Source organism: Pagrus major, chromosome 22 (assembly GCF_040436345.1).
Source record: "Pagrus major chromosome 22, Pma_NU_1.0".
NCBI lineage: Eukaryota > Metazoa > Chordata > Actinopteri > Spariformes > Sparidae > Pagrus > Pagrus major.
This window is the reverse complement of record NC_133236.1, coordinates 24025421-24044771: the sequence shown is the minus strand read 5'-3', so window position 1 is coordinate 24044771 and position 19351 is coordinate 24025421. Positions and strand designations below refer to the sequence as shown.

General features: G+C 41.5%; 1 protein-coding gene across 1 annotated transcript; it reads right to left on the bottom strand.

The window, feature by feature from the left end:
- Nucleotides 1-193: 193 nt before the first annotated feature.
- stum (stum, mechanosensory transduction mediator homolog) lies at nucleotides 194-18565 on the bottom strand. The gene is made up of 4 exons (XM_073493199.1): nucleotides 17860-18565; nucleotides 4577-4759; nucleotides 2195-2203; nucleotides 194-979 (listed from the first exon to the last, which is right to left on the bottom strand). Exons 1-4 carry the CDS (start codon nucleotides 18068-18070, stop codon nucleotides 945-947), a joined length of 438 nt encoding a protein of 145 aa, XP_073349300.1. The 5' UTR covers nucleotides 18071-18565; the 3' UTR covers nucleotides 194-944.
- Nucleotides 18566-19351: the final 786 nt, after the last annotated feature.

The following is a 19351-nucleotide window of genomic DNA, read 5'->3' as shown; positions in this document are numbered from 1 at the left end:
TATGAACTCAATGAGGCCAATTCTTACATTTTGCACTTTTAATTAAACTTATCAAACAATGAGAAGCTTTATAAACCATTTATTAAGCAATTGTTTATTGTAAAGTTGCAGCTGATATTTATAAATCTTTACAATGGCTTGATTAGTGGTTAATAAAGCATTTTGTTGGTTGTTAACAGTGAAATAACTGTTAACTAATGTTTAATTAACCATTTATTAATGGTGGTTGTTATGAAGTGTTACTGAAAAGCCTCTAAAGCAGGCTAGAGGTTAACGCTTGTTGTAACTGGAAAAAGGCCATGTGAAAGTAAACCACTCGACATGTAACACTGAAATAAACTGCTTTAAACTGCACCAGGCAGTCAGTTCAGCAGCGGTGGGAACTCTGATTTAACACTGACATGACATGAGTTTTTAATTCATTTTACTTCTGGCAAAGTTCACAAGCCCCAAATACAGAAACAAAGCAAATCAACATCTTAGATTTCTCAAAATCGCGCCAATAACGTCCCCCATTTTTCATTTACTCCATCCTGTCTACGACAACTTTACAGATTTATGGTTTTCCGCCCAATAACACCAAATAAAAAATATCCACAGACAGAATTCATAAAGTCACTGTTTACTCAACAAAATGCAAACACGTTGTTTTTCTTATCCACTGTATTTCTCGTGACTTCTTGTATTTCCTCGTCTTCTTCCTTCAGCTTCAATTGTAAATGTGGCCCGGTGTCAACCAATCAGCTGCGTGCGATCAGTCAGCTGGTTCCCTCCTTCTTCCTGTCTCCATGTTGCTCGATTAATTTCACGTCACCGGTCCTGTCTTATTGTCCGATGCTTAAAAGACAGGCAGCCGAGGGTCATCACAAAGGTTCAGGCTGCAGGGAGGATAAAGAGGTCAAATTGTCCTTGTGATCGACTAACAAACATGGGAGCGACCTCTCTCAGACGTCCTGAGGAAGACCCTGGTCTCTGTATCCTGAGGAAGGAAAAGAGAAAGACTTTTTAATGCTCGCGGAAATCACATTTGTAAAATCTATTAGCTGGCTTTTATGGCCCTGTTAGGAGGGTTTTACAGAGCAACATGAAATTGCTACTCATTTATTTTGAACTTCTGACAATAATTGCCTCCATCTCAATTTCATGTAATTGAGAGAACTGAAAGCAAAAGAGGCTGTTGGCAACCAAAAGGGAGCTTAGCTGCGGCATTAGGAACTAATGCTTTGTCAAGTATTGGCTGGCAAGGTTTCACCAGTATTACCACAGCTTCCCCCGAAGGTGCAAACCACACCAGAACATTTTGGCGCACCACTATAATACATTCATATTTTTTCCATATTATTGACAAATGTTTTCTTATAAATAGACAAATCACGGAAACAACAATGTTACGTTCTGTCAGTTTAAATGTCTATGTCGGAGTGTTGTAATGGTTTTAATCCTCAAAAGCGTAACCAGGGACATGGACTGCGAATTAGCCACGGCTAGTAGTCATGTATACATCACATGGGTTGCATTTTAATAAGATGTAACAATGCCTCCATGTTTGGTCCCTGTCAAGAGAACTGATTAGTAAAATAAACATTGAGGAATGTTTTGCTTTCTTTTGTGATTTTTCTTTATTAAAGCTGAGGCGGCCACGGCAAAACATAACCAGTGGAAACGCTGCTGCTGGTGTTTATCCATTAATTCCACGGGCATATTTGCAGAAGTATATTTAGCCGCACTGTCATAACAATGTTACGTGTTGAAAACTTGTCTGTTGAAGTAAACATGTATGTAAGGCTGTGATCCTGCCCTCTCACTGGAGTTACATAGTGCAGAAACAAGTGATGGGGGGGTGGAGTGGCCGAGACAGAGACACCATTCACCCTGTTACAAGACACTGTAGCATCAACATGATTTTGAAGCTGTTATCTGAAGGTAAAAAAGTTACACAATGTTGCTTTAAGTGCTTGAGCTCATGAGATCGAGGCTCAGATACCAAACAAAAATGACGTGACTCTGGTCCGGCACACGTGAAAGATCATGTGAAAGCCCTAAGCCTGCAGGAATTGTGGTTATTTGTTTTGGCCTCGTTGATATCTGTGTTAAATTTAGTAAAGCTACTATCTCTGTGACTTCTACAGAACATAACATTTTTATCATCTCGCTGTGGGACTGTTAGTGAGAGAGAAAAATGAAATGCACCTACCGTCAGAAACTTTGGTTGATGCAGAAGAAGAAGAACACGGGGGAGAAGAGGAGAGACAAAAGAGGCGGTTAGTGACGAAAGCAATGAGATGGTCACACATTGACTGTGTTAAAGATCATAATATTAACTTTTCAACCTGAGCTGACCTTTAATCCGGATACAACACAAGATAAAATGAAGGCAAATACAGTAACATGACCCTAGTTTGCTGGATCGATAAGCAAATACACAGGACGGGAGCAGAGGGAGACGTAACGAGAGAGAAAAAAACTGAAGCTGAAGACGAGAACGAGAAGGAGACAAGGGGGGCAGGCAAGGAGTGGGAGGAATAATGTGTGTGAGAGCGAAAGAAAGGGAGCAAGGATACGGCGAGATCAAATAAGAACAATCATTAGATGGAGAAAGAGGCAGAAGGGAGGCGTTCAGTGGGAGGAAGATAATACCACCATCATTAGACAGATGAAGAGAGAGAAGAGAGGGACGAAAGAAGAGAAGGAGATGGAGGTGTGGAACGACAGAAGATCATATGAAACACAGGCTCATTAGAGATTGAAGGGGGAAAAGCGATAAATATGCCACATTATCAGATTGATTCACTGCTCGGAGGAACAAAGAGGGAATAGCTGAATGAGAGCATAACTCCCAAAGCCACAAAGACATGATGAATAGGTGAATAATAATTGCTGTAATCTGGCCCTTCGGTGCTAACAGGAAAATGGTTCTCATATTCAATATAAATATTCAATAAGCTGCTAGCCCGTGAGCGCTAACAGGAGTATGGATTTTTAGCAGCAACAGTTGAATACGACATGTGCCCATAGGCCTGAAAAAACAGTGGGGAGCAGTGAACAAAAACACACCGGGGGGGGGGAGCTGCCAGACACCCACACACACACACAATTACTGTACCTCACACACACACACACACACACACACACACACACACACACACACACACACACACACACACACACACACACAGGGATCCTTTCAGGCGTGTGCGAACTAACACGCTTTGGTTGTACACGCAGGCAGCAATTACCTCGCATAGGCACACTCGTACACACAAAGGAGACGGTGTTGTGGTAATTCAAAGACTGCCTCAGTGCAATGAGAGAAGAGAGAGAGAGAGAGAGAGAGAGTGTGTGTGTGTGTGTGTGTGTACACTTGTTCATGCATCAGTGCCTGAGGAGGAGACGACACTACTTTCTGACAGAGAAGGCGGTAAAATTACCCAACCTCTCCATCTGTGTTCCCTGCATCTACCTCTGCCTCTCTTTCTTTCTTTCTTTCTTTCTTTCTTTCTTTCTTTCTTTCTTTCTTTCTTTCTGTCTTATGTCTGATGTTTTTCCAAGAAAGATGTAAGGCTCATTGATAAAATGAGAGCCGTGCAGGGTTGCAAAGGTGAGCCTGGCGTTATCGTATTCTACATTTTTCTTACTGTTAACAAGTCCCATGAGAACAGCTTTGAACGTCCTCCCGCCACACCTTTCCCACGTCAGATTAAAGGGTGCGCTCTACGACTATTCCTGCGACCTCATGAAGTCGACAGTGGCTACACTTACTTCTAGTTATTGAGCGAATTTAAAGCAGACCTTTAAAATGAAGAAAATGCTAATTACTTGCATCCCATTAATTGTTTTGAGCGAAGAAAACAAGGTCATGCCAAGTGTACATTTGTCAGACGAGAGCGGTATAGCCTACGTTATGCGTGGCTTTAGTAGACAGCGTAGAAGAAGAAGTAGAGCTCAGTGACCAGACACCACTGATCAGCTAACATGCTGACAGCGGACAAAGCTTCTTCTTGAGTAGTAACGTCTGTACGTCAGAAGTTCAAGTACAGTTGTGGCACAATAGTTTAAAGCAAATATTACTCAATCAGGAGTAAAGAGTGCATTTGTTGGGGACTATTTTCAGCTGCGGATTAATACACAATTGATGTTATTTTGAGTGTTTACAGCAGCAGGACTGTGCAGCGGGATGGAGCCAAAATAAACTACAGTATTCGGTTTCAGGGCGACTGGGTGGATCAGTGATGTGCTTTTTATAGTCTTTGGACAACAACAGAGCTCTAAGCCAGAGGAACACCATGATATATATAGTTTGTGTATATATAGCTTGTAGGGTCTGTTCATCACTGGATTTCCATGGGATTTAGTGAAAACAAGAAAGGCATAGATAATCTCCAGACTTATCTTTTAAATGTCTTATTAAAATAACTTGGGAAAGTACAGAGTGTTTAGCTAGAAGCCGACTGTACTGTACGTCATGTGTGAGACAGACAAAAGAAAAGGAGACAATACTAAAATAAACAAGAGAGGTGAAGCGAACAGAACCGAAGACTGGAGACTGAAAAACAAACAAAGCTAGACAAGTACTGACTCGCCAGGATGACCATGTCCATTCCCCAGAAGATGCTCATGATCCATCCGACCATGATAACAGCTGTCAGTATCTGGATGAGGGCTGCTGCCACGTTGAGCCAGAACACACAACACACACCTCGCTCCGAGATCAGCTCACTGCGAGCGCCGCACAGCACCGTGAACGCTGAGATGAACGTACCTGTGAACGAGACAAAAGAAACAGCAGAAAGTCAACAACACAGTGCATAAAAAATAACAGTGCGCTTGGCTCCAAGTTGTGTTCAGAAATGACGCAAAGACTTTGGAATTTTCCACTCTGGTTAATTTCTCATGAAGCATAGCAGACAGCCGACTTTCAAATGAAATGAGCCAGAGGTGACACTGGTTTGCCTCCACTGAAAACATGCCACGAGCACATTCCAGCGTGATTCACAGCACTGGTTTGAGCTAATTGCTAACGTCAGCGTGCTAACATGCTCACAGTTTACGGTGAGGTTTGTTTGTTGCCAACAACACGGCACCTGACAACACCGACAAGAGTGGAGCTTACGTGCACATCGTTACGTTGGCTAGTTAACGTTGTGGAAATGGTCGCAGTTTGGTTAGGTTTAGGCACCAAAACTACTCGGTCAGGTTTAGGAAAATATCAAGGTTTTGGTTGAAATAAGTGCATTTATTAAGTAAGTAATAGTAAGTAAAGGGCAAGTGAGGTGGTTAAATGTTCGAACTACGAATCTACTATGTGTAGAATAAATCACATTGCAATATTTTGCATACTAATAAGGCAGAGTTAATGTGTTGAGGCCATGAAATTAGATGATAAACATGAACATTTCATGACAATCCTTTTAATAATCTTCAAAACAATTCCCTAAAAATTAAACAAATCAACCTCATTATTATTGTTATCGCTATTACTATTATTTACAGATTTCGGATGCTGTTTCATCATTAAATTTCCTCCTGAGACATTTTGAGACGAAGAAATCAACGATGTAATTTGGAATTTTGGCAATATTACGTAAACTGATTGTTTGAAAATGTGTGTTTCGGGAGATGCACAAATGCACGACAGCAAGCTGTCGCCTGCAGGGGGTTAACTAGTTAGATAGCCGGCCAGACCCTGCTGTGAACTAGCTGCAGCTCTCTCAATAGACTTTTGTTGTAGACAAGAGGCTTTTTTTCCCCTGCTGATGATGAGTCATGTTAGTCTCTGCCATCCCCAGAGCCACAAACGCTAGCATGGAAGAACAGCATACAAATTAATTTGAAGAATTCGCCACGCATAACATATCAGCAAAAATCAGCTTTGTTGGCTCATAGGCAGCAGATAGCAGTATGAATGAAAGCAGAACTAGCAGGACAAAGTGTTGCCTGTGTATGTAAGAGAATCACGGTCAGTCATTGGCAGACGTCCATTAGCTAAAATCCAAACATGGGAAACTCTGCCTCGAAGAATCAAGCACAGTGATTCAGATGAGAGGCTGAAGCTACTTGACACAGTGATATCTCACACTGTTCACTTAGCGACCATCAGTAAATGAGTCGCCGCCTTTGGGATGTGTCCGGCGACGGCGGCGGCAGCGGTGGTGCTTTGGAAAAGAGCAGACAAAGACGTAGAGATATCGATGATCACATCCACTGATCTGAACACAGGATTATCTCTGCTGACAATCCTTATCTGCCTGAATGAAATCCAATATCGCTCATTATCCTATGTCTGGAGACCTGGACCTTCCCCAAGCTTAAGTTCACTGGACAGTAAATGCACTGTGTATGTGTGTGTCATCAGGGAAGCATGTATGTATGTCAGCGCACACAAATGTTATTATTTCATTACAGTGTTTCCGTGCCAACGTTTACAATTTTCACACTATATTGATGAGATATTCAGACTTGCTTTGCTATTATTGTTCCAGCCTACAGTGTTTACTTTGGCATTGTTTCACAGTGACTCGCCAACAAACTAGTAGCAGGAGTTGTTTCATCCTACCTGACAACAATACTTTCATTTTTGTGAATAAGACAACTGCTGTAAGGTTGCACGACAGCCAGAAGCCTTCCCTGAAGTTCACTCTTTAAGCCAAAAGCCATTTCTCAGGATTATTGACAGCTGTTTTTTTTATTGTTAACCTAAAATTGGTTTTCTTATGAGTAAGAGAATAAGAAAAAAGGTACAATACCATTCTGGGAAAAGTACAAAATCATATGAGATACTTTTACGTGCAGCAATTTATCTGAAGTCTTTTAGCAAATCCTGAGAAGGACGCCCTCAAGGCAGTTCCTGGAAATCGTTTGATATCTAATCATTTTTACCATCTGGGCCCGGTCTCTCAATGGCTGCAGAAAATGAGTTATAAATATAGATATATAATATAAATGCCTCTTTAGATATAAAGCTCCAGACAGAATACACTTGTGACCTTCTCTGATATAACAGTGAGTCATCCAGAATCAGTGGATTTCAGGGCATGTCGTCCATACAGAATGTTTTTTGATGCATAAAATGTGTAATTTAAGGGCTGCAGGAGTTTTACTCCCTTCATACTCTGATATAATATATTTTAATTAACTCCACATCAATCATTTCCCATCCCAAAAATGTTATATTACTCATCTACTGACCATGGGGCTTGTATAATGGTGCATACTTTAATTACATTACAGCTGGACGGGGAGAGGTGGACTCTGTGTTTGTAACATTGATGCTTGGTGCTCACACACAGCCAAAGTGGATGGACAGTGTTTCCAAGATGTCGAACTTTTGATGTGAAGATGCCGACCATATTATCATCACCCTATCACCAACGTTATCGTTGGTAAATGTCCGTCTTAACTGGCTGGTTCAGATTAGTTGAATGAAAAAAGTATCACAGCCTTTAATTAATGAGTATTGATTCATAAAGTCTTCAGTGAAAAAAAGTCTTTCACAGAACCGTCTGAATAAGAGGCGTCTTCTTACTGATTGAGTCACAAAGTCCAAGAAAGGCTTTCATTTCAACAAAATCATGACTTTAATCACAGAATCTGCTGAGGTTTCTCTCTGAAGGCTTTTTGCAAAATACTGAACTGAATACTGTGAATACTGAATGCGACACAAGAAATGCCTGGTGGGCGTTTTGTGCACCATGGCCTCGGCCCTTTCTCTTTCTGCTAGCTCCGTTTCTTGTCACATTGGAGGAATTCAAATAACAGAGCAAGACAAGCAGGTGGGGGGGGGGGGGGGGGGGGGGGGGGGCAGGGAGGAACAGGAATGGCCGGGCCGCCAGCTTCATCTTGTTTCTCTGGAGCAAAAAAACAAAAGAAGTCAAAGTCGACTCATATAGAAGTTTCTTATGGTTTTCTCTGTTTCTGTGTTTACGTAGCGCTCTTTCTAACTGACCATAGATTAGCAGGCAAATAAAAAAGTCTGAGAGCTCTGTCGTTATTAATCTTTCTATAGAAACACAAACATCCCAGACATAATCTCTGACTAATCTGAATGTACAACATAATATTTACTTTCACATGGCCTTCACTGGCCTTATCTGGAATGCTTTCCAAAAAGTCAAACTCCGGAGCGAGCACATTCCCAGAATAGTAAGCAGACCGGGAAAATTAAATAAAAAAAGGGGCATGTTTACATGTTGAAGATGAATTAGATATTTGCTTTTCCTTTCAAGCTATTAGCCGATGCTCATTTTCAAAGCATCTCGCAGAAAGAGCAACAAGTGGGATAAAATGAGATACCACCCAAAGCCGATCTGGTCTGATCAGACAGAGAAATGTTCGGGTCGCAGAGGCCACACCCACCAGCAGATGCTCTGGCTCCTGTTGGAGCTTCCCACCTCCAGACGTGAGCCGTGATTGACAGCAAGCTGGTGGCTGAGTGGTTACACATCACCTCCATCTTTGGCAGGACTTACACGGTCTGGCTTCTTTCAGTTTTTCCAGGTACCAGTCGTGTGTTGTAGGCTTTCTATTATGGGTGTTGGAAGAAATGGATATTTGCAGTACCTGCCAACATGATCAACATGAACATTCATTAGGGCTGCAACTAATAATTATTTTTATAATTGGTTTAATGTTCTAATTATTATCAGTTTGTTGTTGTGTCAATGCAAAATGTCAGGCAATGGAGAAAAGCAATTTCCCAGAGCCCACAGTGACATCGTCAGACTGCTTTGTCAGATGGTACAGTACAAGCTATACTAACGAAAATGAGCAAATACACATTGGAGAAATTGGAACCATTAAATAGAGGAGCACCATAAAATCCACATCCAGACTTGGCATCACAAATTGGCATGAGATGTGCACGGACAAGGACAGGAAGGCTCTGCAGCTGATGATTAAAACTGCTCAGCATTTCATTGGTACCCGTCTAACGTCAGTATCAGTGACATCGGTGAAGTGAGGTGTCTGCGCAGAGCCAAAAGGATACTGAAAAGAAAAACCACCCACCCCAGCCACAGCTTGCGCACCCTGCTGCTATCTGGCAAGAGATACAGAAGTATCAGCTGCCGTACCACCAGACTACAGAGCACCTCCTGTCCTCAGGCTGTGATCATTTTTTTTAACAGCTTAGTAATTATCAGTCCATCTATATAAGATGTTCACTGACTAGTTGCTAAATGCTTTAGGGATAGCCACACTGACGGTGGATACTCAGTGTGCGAGAGAAGACAGAGACTGAATTATATTGAATTCATGTGATGTTGGAGTTGCAAATTGGTAAAATTCACACAAACACCCCCTCAAGTAGACAACTCGGAGACTTGGCTACAATTTTTTCAATTAGTTCCTGTATTCCTGTTCTGGCATATCAATGTTTTGCTCAAATGTAATTTGTAGTAAGGTATTGGGTATAAACGTTAGTTGCTGTCAACCTAGAGTGACCTACTTAGATTAGTTATATATATATATATATATATATGTATATATATATGTATATGTATATATATATATATATATATATATATATATATATATATATATATATATATATATATATATATATATGTTATTTATGAGCATTACCCTCGTCAGCTGAAGTAATATCTTGGTTTTAGGGAATGCACTGGGGCAGCTACAAATCTGGGACAAAATGAAAAATGTCAAATTTTAAATGTAAAATACAACAACTTCCTTTGTAGCGACCATGTTCTTTCCACATTATGACTTAAAAAGCTCACGAACACACCAAAATCGGATGAACAACTTCTGAACATGGGAAATGGGAGTACGTGAATCCAGGGTTAACGCCGAGCCATGGTGTTTTAATGCTACTAAGCATACAGCTAACACACAGCTAATGTCACACTGCTCCAGTATGGTTACTTGGAAGGGACACACGAAGGCTATAACTACAGATGCCTATAGAAGTTGCACAGCCAGGATTCAGACATCAGTCTTATTTCAGTGTTCAGTGATCACTTTTAGCCGTGTTAGACCTGTTAGAATGCTTTTATTGTGAAAAACTTGGAGGGAATGCAATGTGCTTGTTCCCAAGTTAGCAGCTCATCATTAGCGGTGCCAGCTGTTGGAGGTTAAGGAAAACATCCAAAACCATTTGACGGAAATCTTCTATTAATGTAAGATTAAATTTACACCACAAGCAAAATCAAAGCAGTAAAAATAAAAAAAGCGCCTCTCAAACTGCCCATAATTGACCTGAATAAACAAATAATTAAGGAAATATCTTGCTGTGTATTAATGTGTGCAGTTGGATGCAGAAATCGTCCACTGCAATAATAAAGTTTTAATAAATCTTTAATCTTCTCGCTTCGAGAAATCCAATCTAACGATGCTCCATGTTTAAAAAGCTTTTGGAGCCCCTGTATGTCGCATGTGGGAGATGTGTGTGTGTGTCTGTGTGTGTGCGCCTAGATATTACTCAGACTAATGACCATAATTACACAGAACTCAACAAAGCCCCCACTGAGAGTGTGGGAGGTTAATGATAGAGTGTGAAAGACAGACAGACAGACAGACAGACGGAGAGAGAGAGAGAGAGAAAGAAAGAAAGAAAGAAAGAAAGAAAGAAAGACATAAGAAGGCATTAAAAAGGAAGTAAAGTACTAATATGATCAATTAGATATCACCAACTGAAAATATTATTATTATTTTAATCATTAATTTGCCAATTTATCAACAGCAAAAGTTTCAAATTGTGTTGGACAAGAAGCATCGAATTATGATAATACAGTAATTTGCCCTGAAGCCCAGTGCTGTTCCTGATGGCTCCTCCACAACCACACATCTTTATTTAACAGGTGTGGAAATAAAAAAAACAAAAAACGAGACAATCTGTTTTAACGAGCATCGAGTCTCTGATGTAGAGGAAACTGCTCACCACTGACAGCCACAGCTAGCTTAGCCCTGGTGACTGCATGAAGTATGCAAGGTATCCAGTCCTCACGGTGAGGTAGCCGGCTCCACATACCCTCAAACCAACTCAGTGAATAACATCGGCTCGCTAGCTAAGAACACACATCACGTAAAATTAGACCTGCTTTGGAGTTATCAAAAGGCCTTTTATCCACTTTTGGCGGGAGCAACATACTACTCCCCACAGCAACATTTTTATTCCTGGGTGGCGAAGTCATTACCTGCAGTACTCTGCCTCTGATTGGCCAGTGCTTGCTGTCTCTGTGAAACTGGTTTGGGTGAGGGTAAGAATATCACGTTCGGTCGATTAGAGGCACGGTAGGGCGGGTAATTCTTTTGCTATCCTGGGAAAAAAATCCCTTCCTATACTTTCAGTCTGTGCTCTGCTAAGCTATAAAAGAACAATTAAAAAAAAACAACTGATTTGTGACTAATGCAATTACTGCATTTGAAACTGTAATTATCTCATGGTAAAGTGTTACCGAGTGTGCTAAGAGAGCAACGTTGCTAATTTCAGCCATACTGTACTGTAAGAAAAGAATATACTCTCTTTAATGCACACACACGTTTTATTTGAACCTGCCAATTACATTAAACTGTTTACAGGATATTAACAGAGGTCTCCTACACTCTTGGACGCTGATGTGTAAAGAAAAAACAGCCAGGCTTCCTGTCACAGCTGAGATGGAACAAAATTTCACCTGCTGTTTAGCTGTTTCGTGAGCCTGCCAATCTTAACCCACCAACAGTCAGTTTGAGTTTTTTATCTGAGGCTGCCACATGTCAGTATCAGTAATCTACATTAATGCTCTCACTCACTGATTTGTAGCCTGAACATTTTATTAGGAAAAGCCTCATGTACACATAAAAAAACCACCACACAGCCTCTATCTACGGTACGATTAAAACTGCTCTTCGGTCTTTATCTGCAAAAACAACATCAGGAGTGTTGTAGATGTTAAAGAACAGGTCATGAAAGACATTAAACCATCTTTGCCTCACACAAGAATGTTTGTACGTGGTTGCATCTCGGTAACACCTCTCAGCAATCAGCAATACAGTCATGTTGTGCAGTATAGAGCCCTTTATAAGCCTCACAGCTGTTTACAATAAGTGCAACAGACTCCTAATATTAATAAGAGTCAGAATCCAAGATGTGTGTGGCGACATCCTGAAAAAATAAACCCTATAACATTATTAATCTGTCCGCGAGTCTAATCATAACCTGAACTCTCTGAATACGTAACATATGCAGAAAATATGCAGATATGCAGTATTTTTACTGGCTACACCTGCAGTGCATGTATAGCATGTGGCCCCAGGCCCGAAGACCTCTCAGCGGTCCAAAGTTCTTGTGCTGTTGTGTGTGAACACCAAAACTCCCCTGGAAATCTGGTAGCTAGCTGCATGGCTAACTGAGCTAACAAGCTAACAGTAGCTACAGTCATGGATTTGTAAACAGCATACAGTTAACAGCAATAAACAGTTACTCTGTTGATATGCTGCCCCCATTTGTTGGGGCTATGAATTAAACGGATGGCCACATTTCTTACATATTGTGCCTTTAAATACAGACAGACAGACTTCAAGACCCCAAAGAGAAAGCCAGCGACAATCATTTCCTGTATACAGGTAGTGTAAAATGGATGCGCAAACCTATGGCCTGGCCTACTTTTTCATGTAAAATGATGAAGATGAAGGTCCTCCAGAGTGGCGTGCCAGTGGAGGAAACGTAATGCAAGGCCTTCGTGGCTGCCCTTTAAGTGCAGTGCCATATAGGCTTTCTTCCTGATGCAGTTAGTGCCCTTTATATTTACTTCACCCTCGCCCCCTCAGCCTTCACCTCCGTTCACCACTGATACGGACCAACACAGATGTCTAAGTGTTGGAGGGTTTTTTTTTCGTTTTGCTTTCACGGAGAATCCATTTTGGTCCTCATAAAGATGGAAGTCCTCACACACACACACGCACAAAACATCCAGGGGCAAGAGGTCAACATGACCAATGTAAACTGATGCAGTGTCTCCAATATCACAAACCATCAGTCACACACGTGCGCACACACATCGACTCACACACGCACACACACGTGACCTCGGCCACCCACACACTCACACTGAGGGCTAAATTACATATATTCGCTTTAGCTCCGCGTGTCAAAGCCTTTCCAGTCCTGTTATGGCAAAGATGGTGACACAGCGAGAGCAGTGATCTGTGGTTTCCTTCACAACAAGTATGTGTAATTATTAACAAGTCGACAGCTCTTCAGTCAGTTTACACTGCGCTGACTAACAGCTTCTGTGGTGCTCTCAACTAGATTTTCACTCTGTCTTCGTTACACTGTGAGGACAGTATGAGGCTCTGGCAACTTAACGTCAGGCAGGATTAATGTAAGGTTAAAAACAAGCAGACCCCGGAGAAGCAGGTCGTCAGATTGAATCCTCCAGCTCGCTGTGGATCCCCGTGTGTGGAAAATAAACTCTTTACGTAGTCTGCGGTGTAGCAATACATTATGCACCTTTTATCTCACATTTAAGGTTTACTTTCTTATTACAAAAAAACAAATGTGACATATGAACCTGCAGTCTTTCAAATGGCCAGCAGGTGACAACTCCCCTGGTTTTAAAAGAAGTCTGATTGTATGTGAGCCTATGAGGAAAGCCACAATGTCACAATGTCATAGTTTTTTACCTACAGTGACGTCACAATCTACCCACAATTCCACCTGATATCATCCGCCATACTGGCCGACGTCCAAACAAACAGACAGGAGGTGCCTTTTTGAGCATCCGAAGAAGATATGGAGTTGATATTTATCTTTTCTCGCAGTACCTATGAGAACATGTCATCCAATTACATTTGTGTGCTCGAGCCAAGCGCTCTGGCACGTTATAAACAGAGGTTTAAACTTTGTGGACTGCAGGATCGTCCCTACGGATTAATTAGTTGCTCTTCTTTCTGTACCCTTTTCTTGGCTCAGGAATTTCAGGAAATTCATATTTTCATATTCATAGTTGAAGCTCCCATCTTCGTTTTTCACTAGATGATGGCTCCTGTGCTTGCACTACATCTCTTCAGCGTGGTTAAAGACTCGGACACCAATGACTTCTTTGTTTGCACCTCAAGCAACATGGTGGATTGGGCACCGCCCCCAAATAGCTGTAAGTGTGCGTGAAAGAATAAAGTGGCGACAGATGAGAAAAGCTTTTATGTTCATGGACTAACGACGTACTTTGTCATTTACTCTGGAGGACTTGTTGGCTATTAGATGTACAGTATCTCCAGCACGTGATATGATAGTGGACAAGTGGTCAACAATATGAGACATGAAGGAGTGTAGTATATCACAAACACAGTTTTCCAGTTCAGGTGAGAGTTTCAGCTCCAGTGATGCAGTAAATGTTCTGGAGCGAACAGGTTCTTGTCCACTGTGATGTTACAGTAGCAGACATAAACCAATAAGAAGGAAACCAGGTGCCCTGAACTGACTCTGTAGATCTGTCCTGCTATTAAAGTGCCCGACATCATTAGTCATTTTTTCTGCACTGATGTGTGTCTTTGTATATGTGCATGTTTCTGTGTGTTTGTGTATACTTAAACACACGCACCTGTGTGCGCCTGTCTGCAGGAGAGTGTGTTCTGCTCTGCCTCTTGTCCAAATTCAATTACACATTTCAAAATTGTATTTTGGCTGGAGGATGAATAGAACGAGCCGCTGTTTTCAGTCTCAGTCAATTAGACCCAAACGGCATTGACACACACACACACACACACACACACACACACACACACACACACACACACACACACACACACACACACACACACACACACACTCTCTCTCACACACACACACGTATTGTATTCATTTCAGTCAGTGTTGTCATGGCAACAAGTCGCAGCTATTCAATGAAATGTCAAGGCATTCAGACCAACCTACATACACACTCGTATTGTACACAGAAGAGGTGTTGCCTTGATGGTTTTCAGACAACATTTTAAGGCAGCATGTCGGGGTAACTGTCCCGCCAAGCCAGGGGGAAAAACTGATTATTTGGATCATTGTGTGTGCTGACTTTGTTTTCTTACATTGTGACATTTGCTAGCGGTCGATGATTTCGACTTCTACTGGAGAAAGGCTTCAAAAAATAGACTTCTGAATGAAGAGACAGGATGAATGAATAAGAGAAGGCATCTTAAGCCTTTTCAAGAAGAGAAGGACGAGAAAGAAATGAGGAAGGAGGGGAGAGATGAATGAATAAGTATAAGTCTGCAGGGATTCATGACCAAGAAATCAGGGTCTGAGAGGACACAGAGAAGGTTATTTGGTGATAGACTGTGAAGTGCAACAACAGAATACAAACAAAAAACAAAAAATGCATGAACACCGATGAACCAATAAAGAGTGAGGGAAAAACACAGACTTAAATACACAGGGGCTAATTAGCAAATGAAGAAGGTGTGCACAGAAGAAGGGTGGGAAAGTAACACATGATAAAACAACTAATACTCAAGACCACGACAGAAACGGTACAAAGACAATATATTTAATGTTAGCCTCATGCCCCTCATAACCCTTTTGTAAACATATGCTTATTCTGAATTCGATGCCGGCAACACATTTTCGAACAACCTAGGATGAGGGCAACAAAAGACCGGGGAAGTTGTGGGATGCTCCTTAAACAGGTTCATTGGTAGCTGAGAGTACTGTGATTCGGTATGAAAGGGGCATCCTCGAAAGACTCAATCGTTCACAAGCAAGGACGGGGCGAGGTTACGAAAAACATGATTATGTGTACAAAGGATACTACTACATGGTCTGAGTGTCTCTTTTTCTCTGTCTTTCTTCACACAGTGTCGTTTTAATTCATGAATTGCTCCATATTCCTGAAAAAATCCTCTGTATTATAATTTTTTTTAGCTAAACCACCGAGCTAATCCAGATTAGTGAATGACTGTGTGTGAATGTACGAATGTAATGAGATGTGTGAGCTCAATGTGTCACATAAAATACTGTGTGAGTCTACTGTATGTGATTTTATGTAAAGTGTGTGTCATTTAGAGACACCTGATATACGGTACAGTATACTGTGTGTGTGTGTGTTCATGTGTCTCCTGAGAGTCTCGACATATTGATGAGGCTGACGCTGCGTGCTGTGTGTGTTTACACAGTATGTGTGTGTAGCTACCAGATGTTGTTGCATAATCTTATTATACACAGACACAAATGCAAAGACTTGAAACTTGGAACTGGAAATTAGATGGAAGGGAAGGACGAAAAGGCAGAGGCATCCGAACTATTGGAGATAATCTGGATCCAAGTACACACAGTGAAAGAATAAGGCAGATTTTCTGAGAATACTTAAATCTAAGGATTAGGGCTTTGCACACGGGTCATACTCAGCACTTACACTCAGTTACAGCCACATGAATTCATCCTGTTTTTGTCACACCACTGGAGGTAAAATTGCATCAACTTCAATAGGAACACGTAGAGTTGTACACACAGTTATGTCGATGTATTTTAAATCAACAACAAGAATTTAATATAAAACTAATAATTATAGTAATAAGATATTATTTATATTACTATGACAAAACATGTCATATCACATTCAGATTACATGTTTACGACCAGACTCTCATATCCAGAGGATGGTGGAGTTACACGTGAGAAGGCAGCCAAGCCAGTGACCGCAGTTCAAGACTGCGTTTCAACATTTGTAAGTGTGACACCACTAGATGTTTTTTAAGGAGGCCTCAGGACATCTCTAGCTGTGTTTGTGGTGACCAAAGCAGGTATTTTAAGCCTTTCCTAACCCTAACCAAGTGGTTTCTGTGCCTAAACCTAAATGGATCGTAAGCGCAGCTTTGTCACAACGTAATATAGAAAACCTAAAGAAACGAAAGTAAACGTATGGTTTCAACATATCCATGGTGCGCAGAAACCTACTGTGCCAACATTAATTCTGGCGATTGGGTTGATCTTAGCTGCAGAATGAATCATCTTCTAGGAGGCAACACAAAGGACATCCGTTCATCAGAGCAGGCTGGTGAAGAGCCAATTTTTCCTCCAGATAATCTCCAAGGGACTTGATCGGTTAAACTTTGAGTCACAAGATGTATCAAGCACCGTTCCACAGCCAAAAAAGGGTGGAAACACAGACTGAAATGTGAGAATTCGCAATTTTGCGAATCACATGCATACTTTTCCTGTTACTTCTATCTAAGAACTACAATGTCATGGTTTCTTTGCATGATAGCAATGCGAATGTTGAGTCATCACCAGCAGTGATGACGCTGCTGCTCGTGATGGACCCAAAGGTGATGTGGTTTTTACCTGCAGCGATGACACCACATCTACTGTGTGCATTAACACCTGGCAGACTGAGGCTTTAGGGCCCTGACACTCTTTTTTTGACACAAGGTGCAAATGAGCTCTCTTGCTGTTTTTCTTTTTCTCACACGTTTGCACGCACACAGGAATGTGCACAAACACACACATACATGGGCAGATTGAGGGCATATGTTTCCCAAATATCCCTCCCCAAAAAAGTCCCTTCTGGTTCCATAAAATCAGAGAGAGGTTTCCTGTGTGAAGCTGGACTGGACAGGAGTTTATTTTCCAAACTAATTTTGGCTATAGTCACTGCCTGAAAACGTCCCATGCCGCTCTACATTCCTCTCTGATATTAACTTGATTATTTCCCCTCATGTTTGTTTATCTTGTTATTTGCTGGCATGCCCTGCCTGCACCACGGCTATCAACTCTCCATGTCTGCTCGGCTCTTCCAGTTTCACGTTTCAGTTTCGCTATTTTCAACCCGGCATGTGACTCTGCATGTTTGCTCTCTTCAGGTCTGTTTTACGCAGAATAACACAGAAACGATGAATGAGAGAGAGAAGAGGAAAGTGCGATTCCTGACTTACCGAGCCCAGGTATGAAGGTGTTCAGAAACAGACAGATGACGGCCACAGGGAAAGGCATTGTGGGTATCGCAGCCCGCAGTGGTCCCTTCTTCTCCCTGACCTCCACCACCACTCCTCCGCCAGCTGTTGGGGCCCCGACCATGGCTTTGGCCCCAAGATTGTCGGCGGTCTTAACACTCCCCTGCTCTGTTCCACCTTCTTTCTGTGCCATCTCTCTGTCTTTCTTCCCCTGCCTTTCTTTTACGTGATTTAAGAATTAGATTGCAAGTCAGCACCTATGTCACATTCACTAACAAATTAATAAAAACGTCAACAAGTTGTCTGAAAGTGGTCTCAATCTGGTCAGTTTGATGGGGAGAAAAATCACTATATGTCCAGAGAATAACCAGAGATGTTAAATAACATGCAATATTTTATCTCAGAAATATCCTCCTTCCTTTTCAGCAATATTCAAGCAAATTTCAGTCCCCACCGGACCACGTTTATCTCCAATAATCTCACACATAAAAATTCTGAAATTCCTCTCAAAGTCCCCTCACAGTCCCACCAAGGAAAGAGTTTGAAGTAAAAGCAAGAATATTTGGAGTAACCTCTTCAAAACTGTTGATTTAGCCTCATTAAAAACCCTTTTTGGTCCTTAAAAGTGTCTCATCAGAGGTCAGTGATATCTGCCATTTGTTCCCATGTCCAACATGTTGAATCGATGACAGTTCCTCAAAGGGATGTGCGGCTCCTTTCAGTAATTTCCTCTGAAGTCACTTTATCCTCTCTTTCTTTCTTTTCTTTCTTTCTTTCAGTCCAGCCCACACACCTCTCCGAGACAAAGTGCACACAACAACCCCCCCTTTTTTTACTACGTCTCCCTCTCTCTCTCCCTCTCTCTCTCCCTCTCTCTCCATCCACTCCCCGTCCTCTCCCTCCATTTAAAGGAACAGTGCACCAATAAAGCGCTCCCCGTTTAATGAGCTCTCACTCAACAAGCCATTACACGGTGCATCTGAATAATGACTGACTAATGGCTTAAAACATTCGACTCTCATTCAAATTATTAATGCAAAGGGTGAATGTAAGCGCCTGGAAATGTTTGCCGCAGCTTAATGCTCATACGGTCCATTGTAGGTCTGTTTATTCAGTTCATTTACTCATTCTTAAGACACGTAAGTGAGAAGGAAGAGTTGATTTATTAGAAGACGTCCTCAGTCTGTACAAGAATAGTACAATACAGCTGATGCTGATGATAATGTGACATTGTGAAGCATGTTAAAGGTGCATTATGTAGTTTTGTAGACAGATCTTCATCTACTGATCTTTTATGCTTAAACAAACTAAATGAATAAACTGAATAAACAAACTGACCTTAAGGGAAAACACAATTTCATACTGGTTTACTTTGTTTATATGTGGCGGACCCTGCCACCTTTCTAGCTTCAAACAGTGTTCTGGGGACCTTATTTTCCTCTGAGAACAGCTTGTTTTTTTATTTTATTAGTTA

Bases quoted from the DNA above. Each gene is read 5' to 3' on its own strand.
- stum (XM_073493199.1), bottom strand. From the start codon at position 18,070: ATGGCACAGAAAGAAGGTGGAACAGAGCAGGGGAGTGTTAAGACCGCC. The intron at 4,760-17,859 runs GTAAGTCAGGAA...TCTCGTTCACAG, and splicing joins CACCTTCATACCTGGGCTCG to GTACGTTCATCTCAGCGTTC.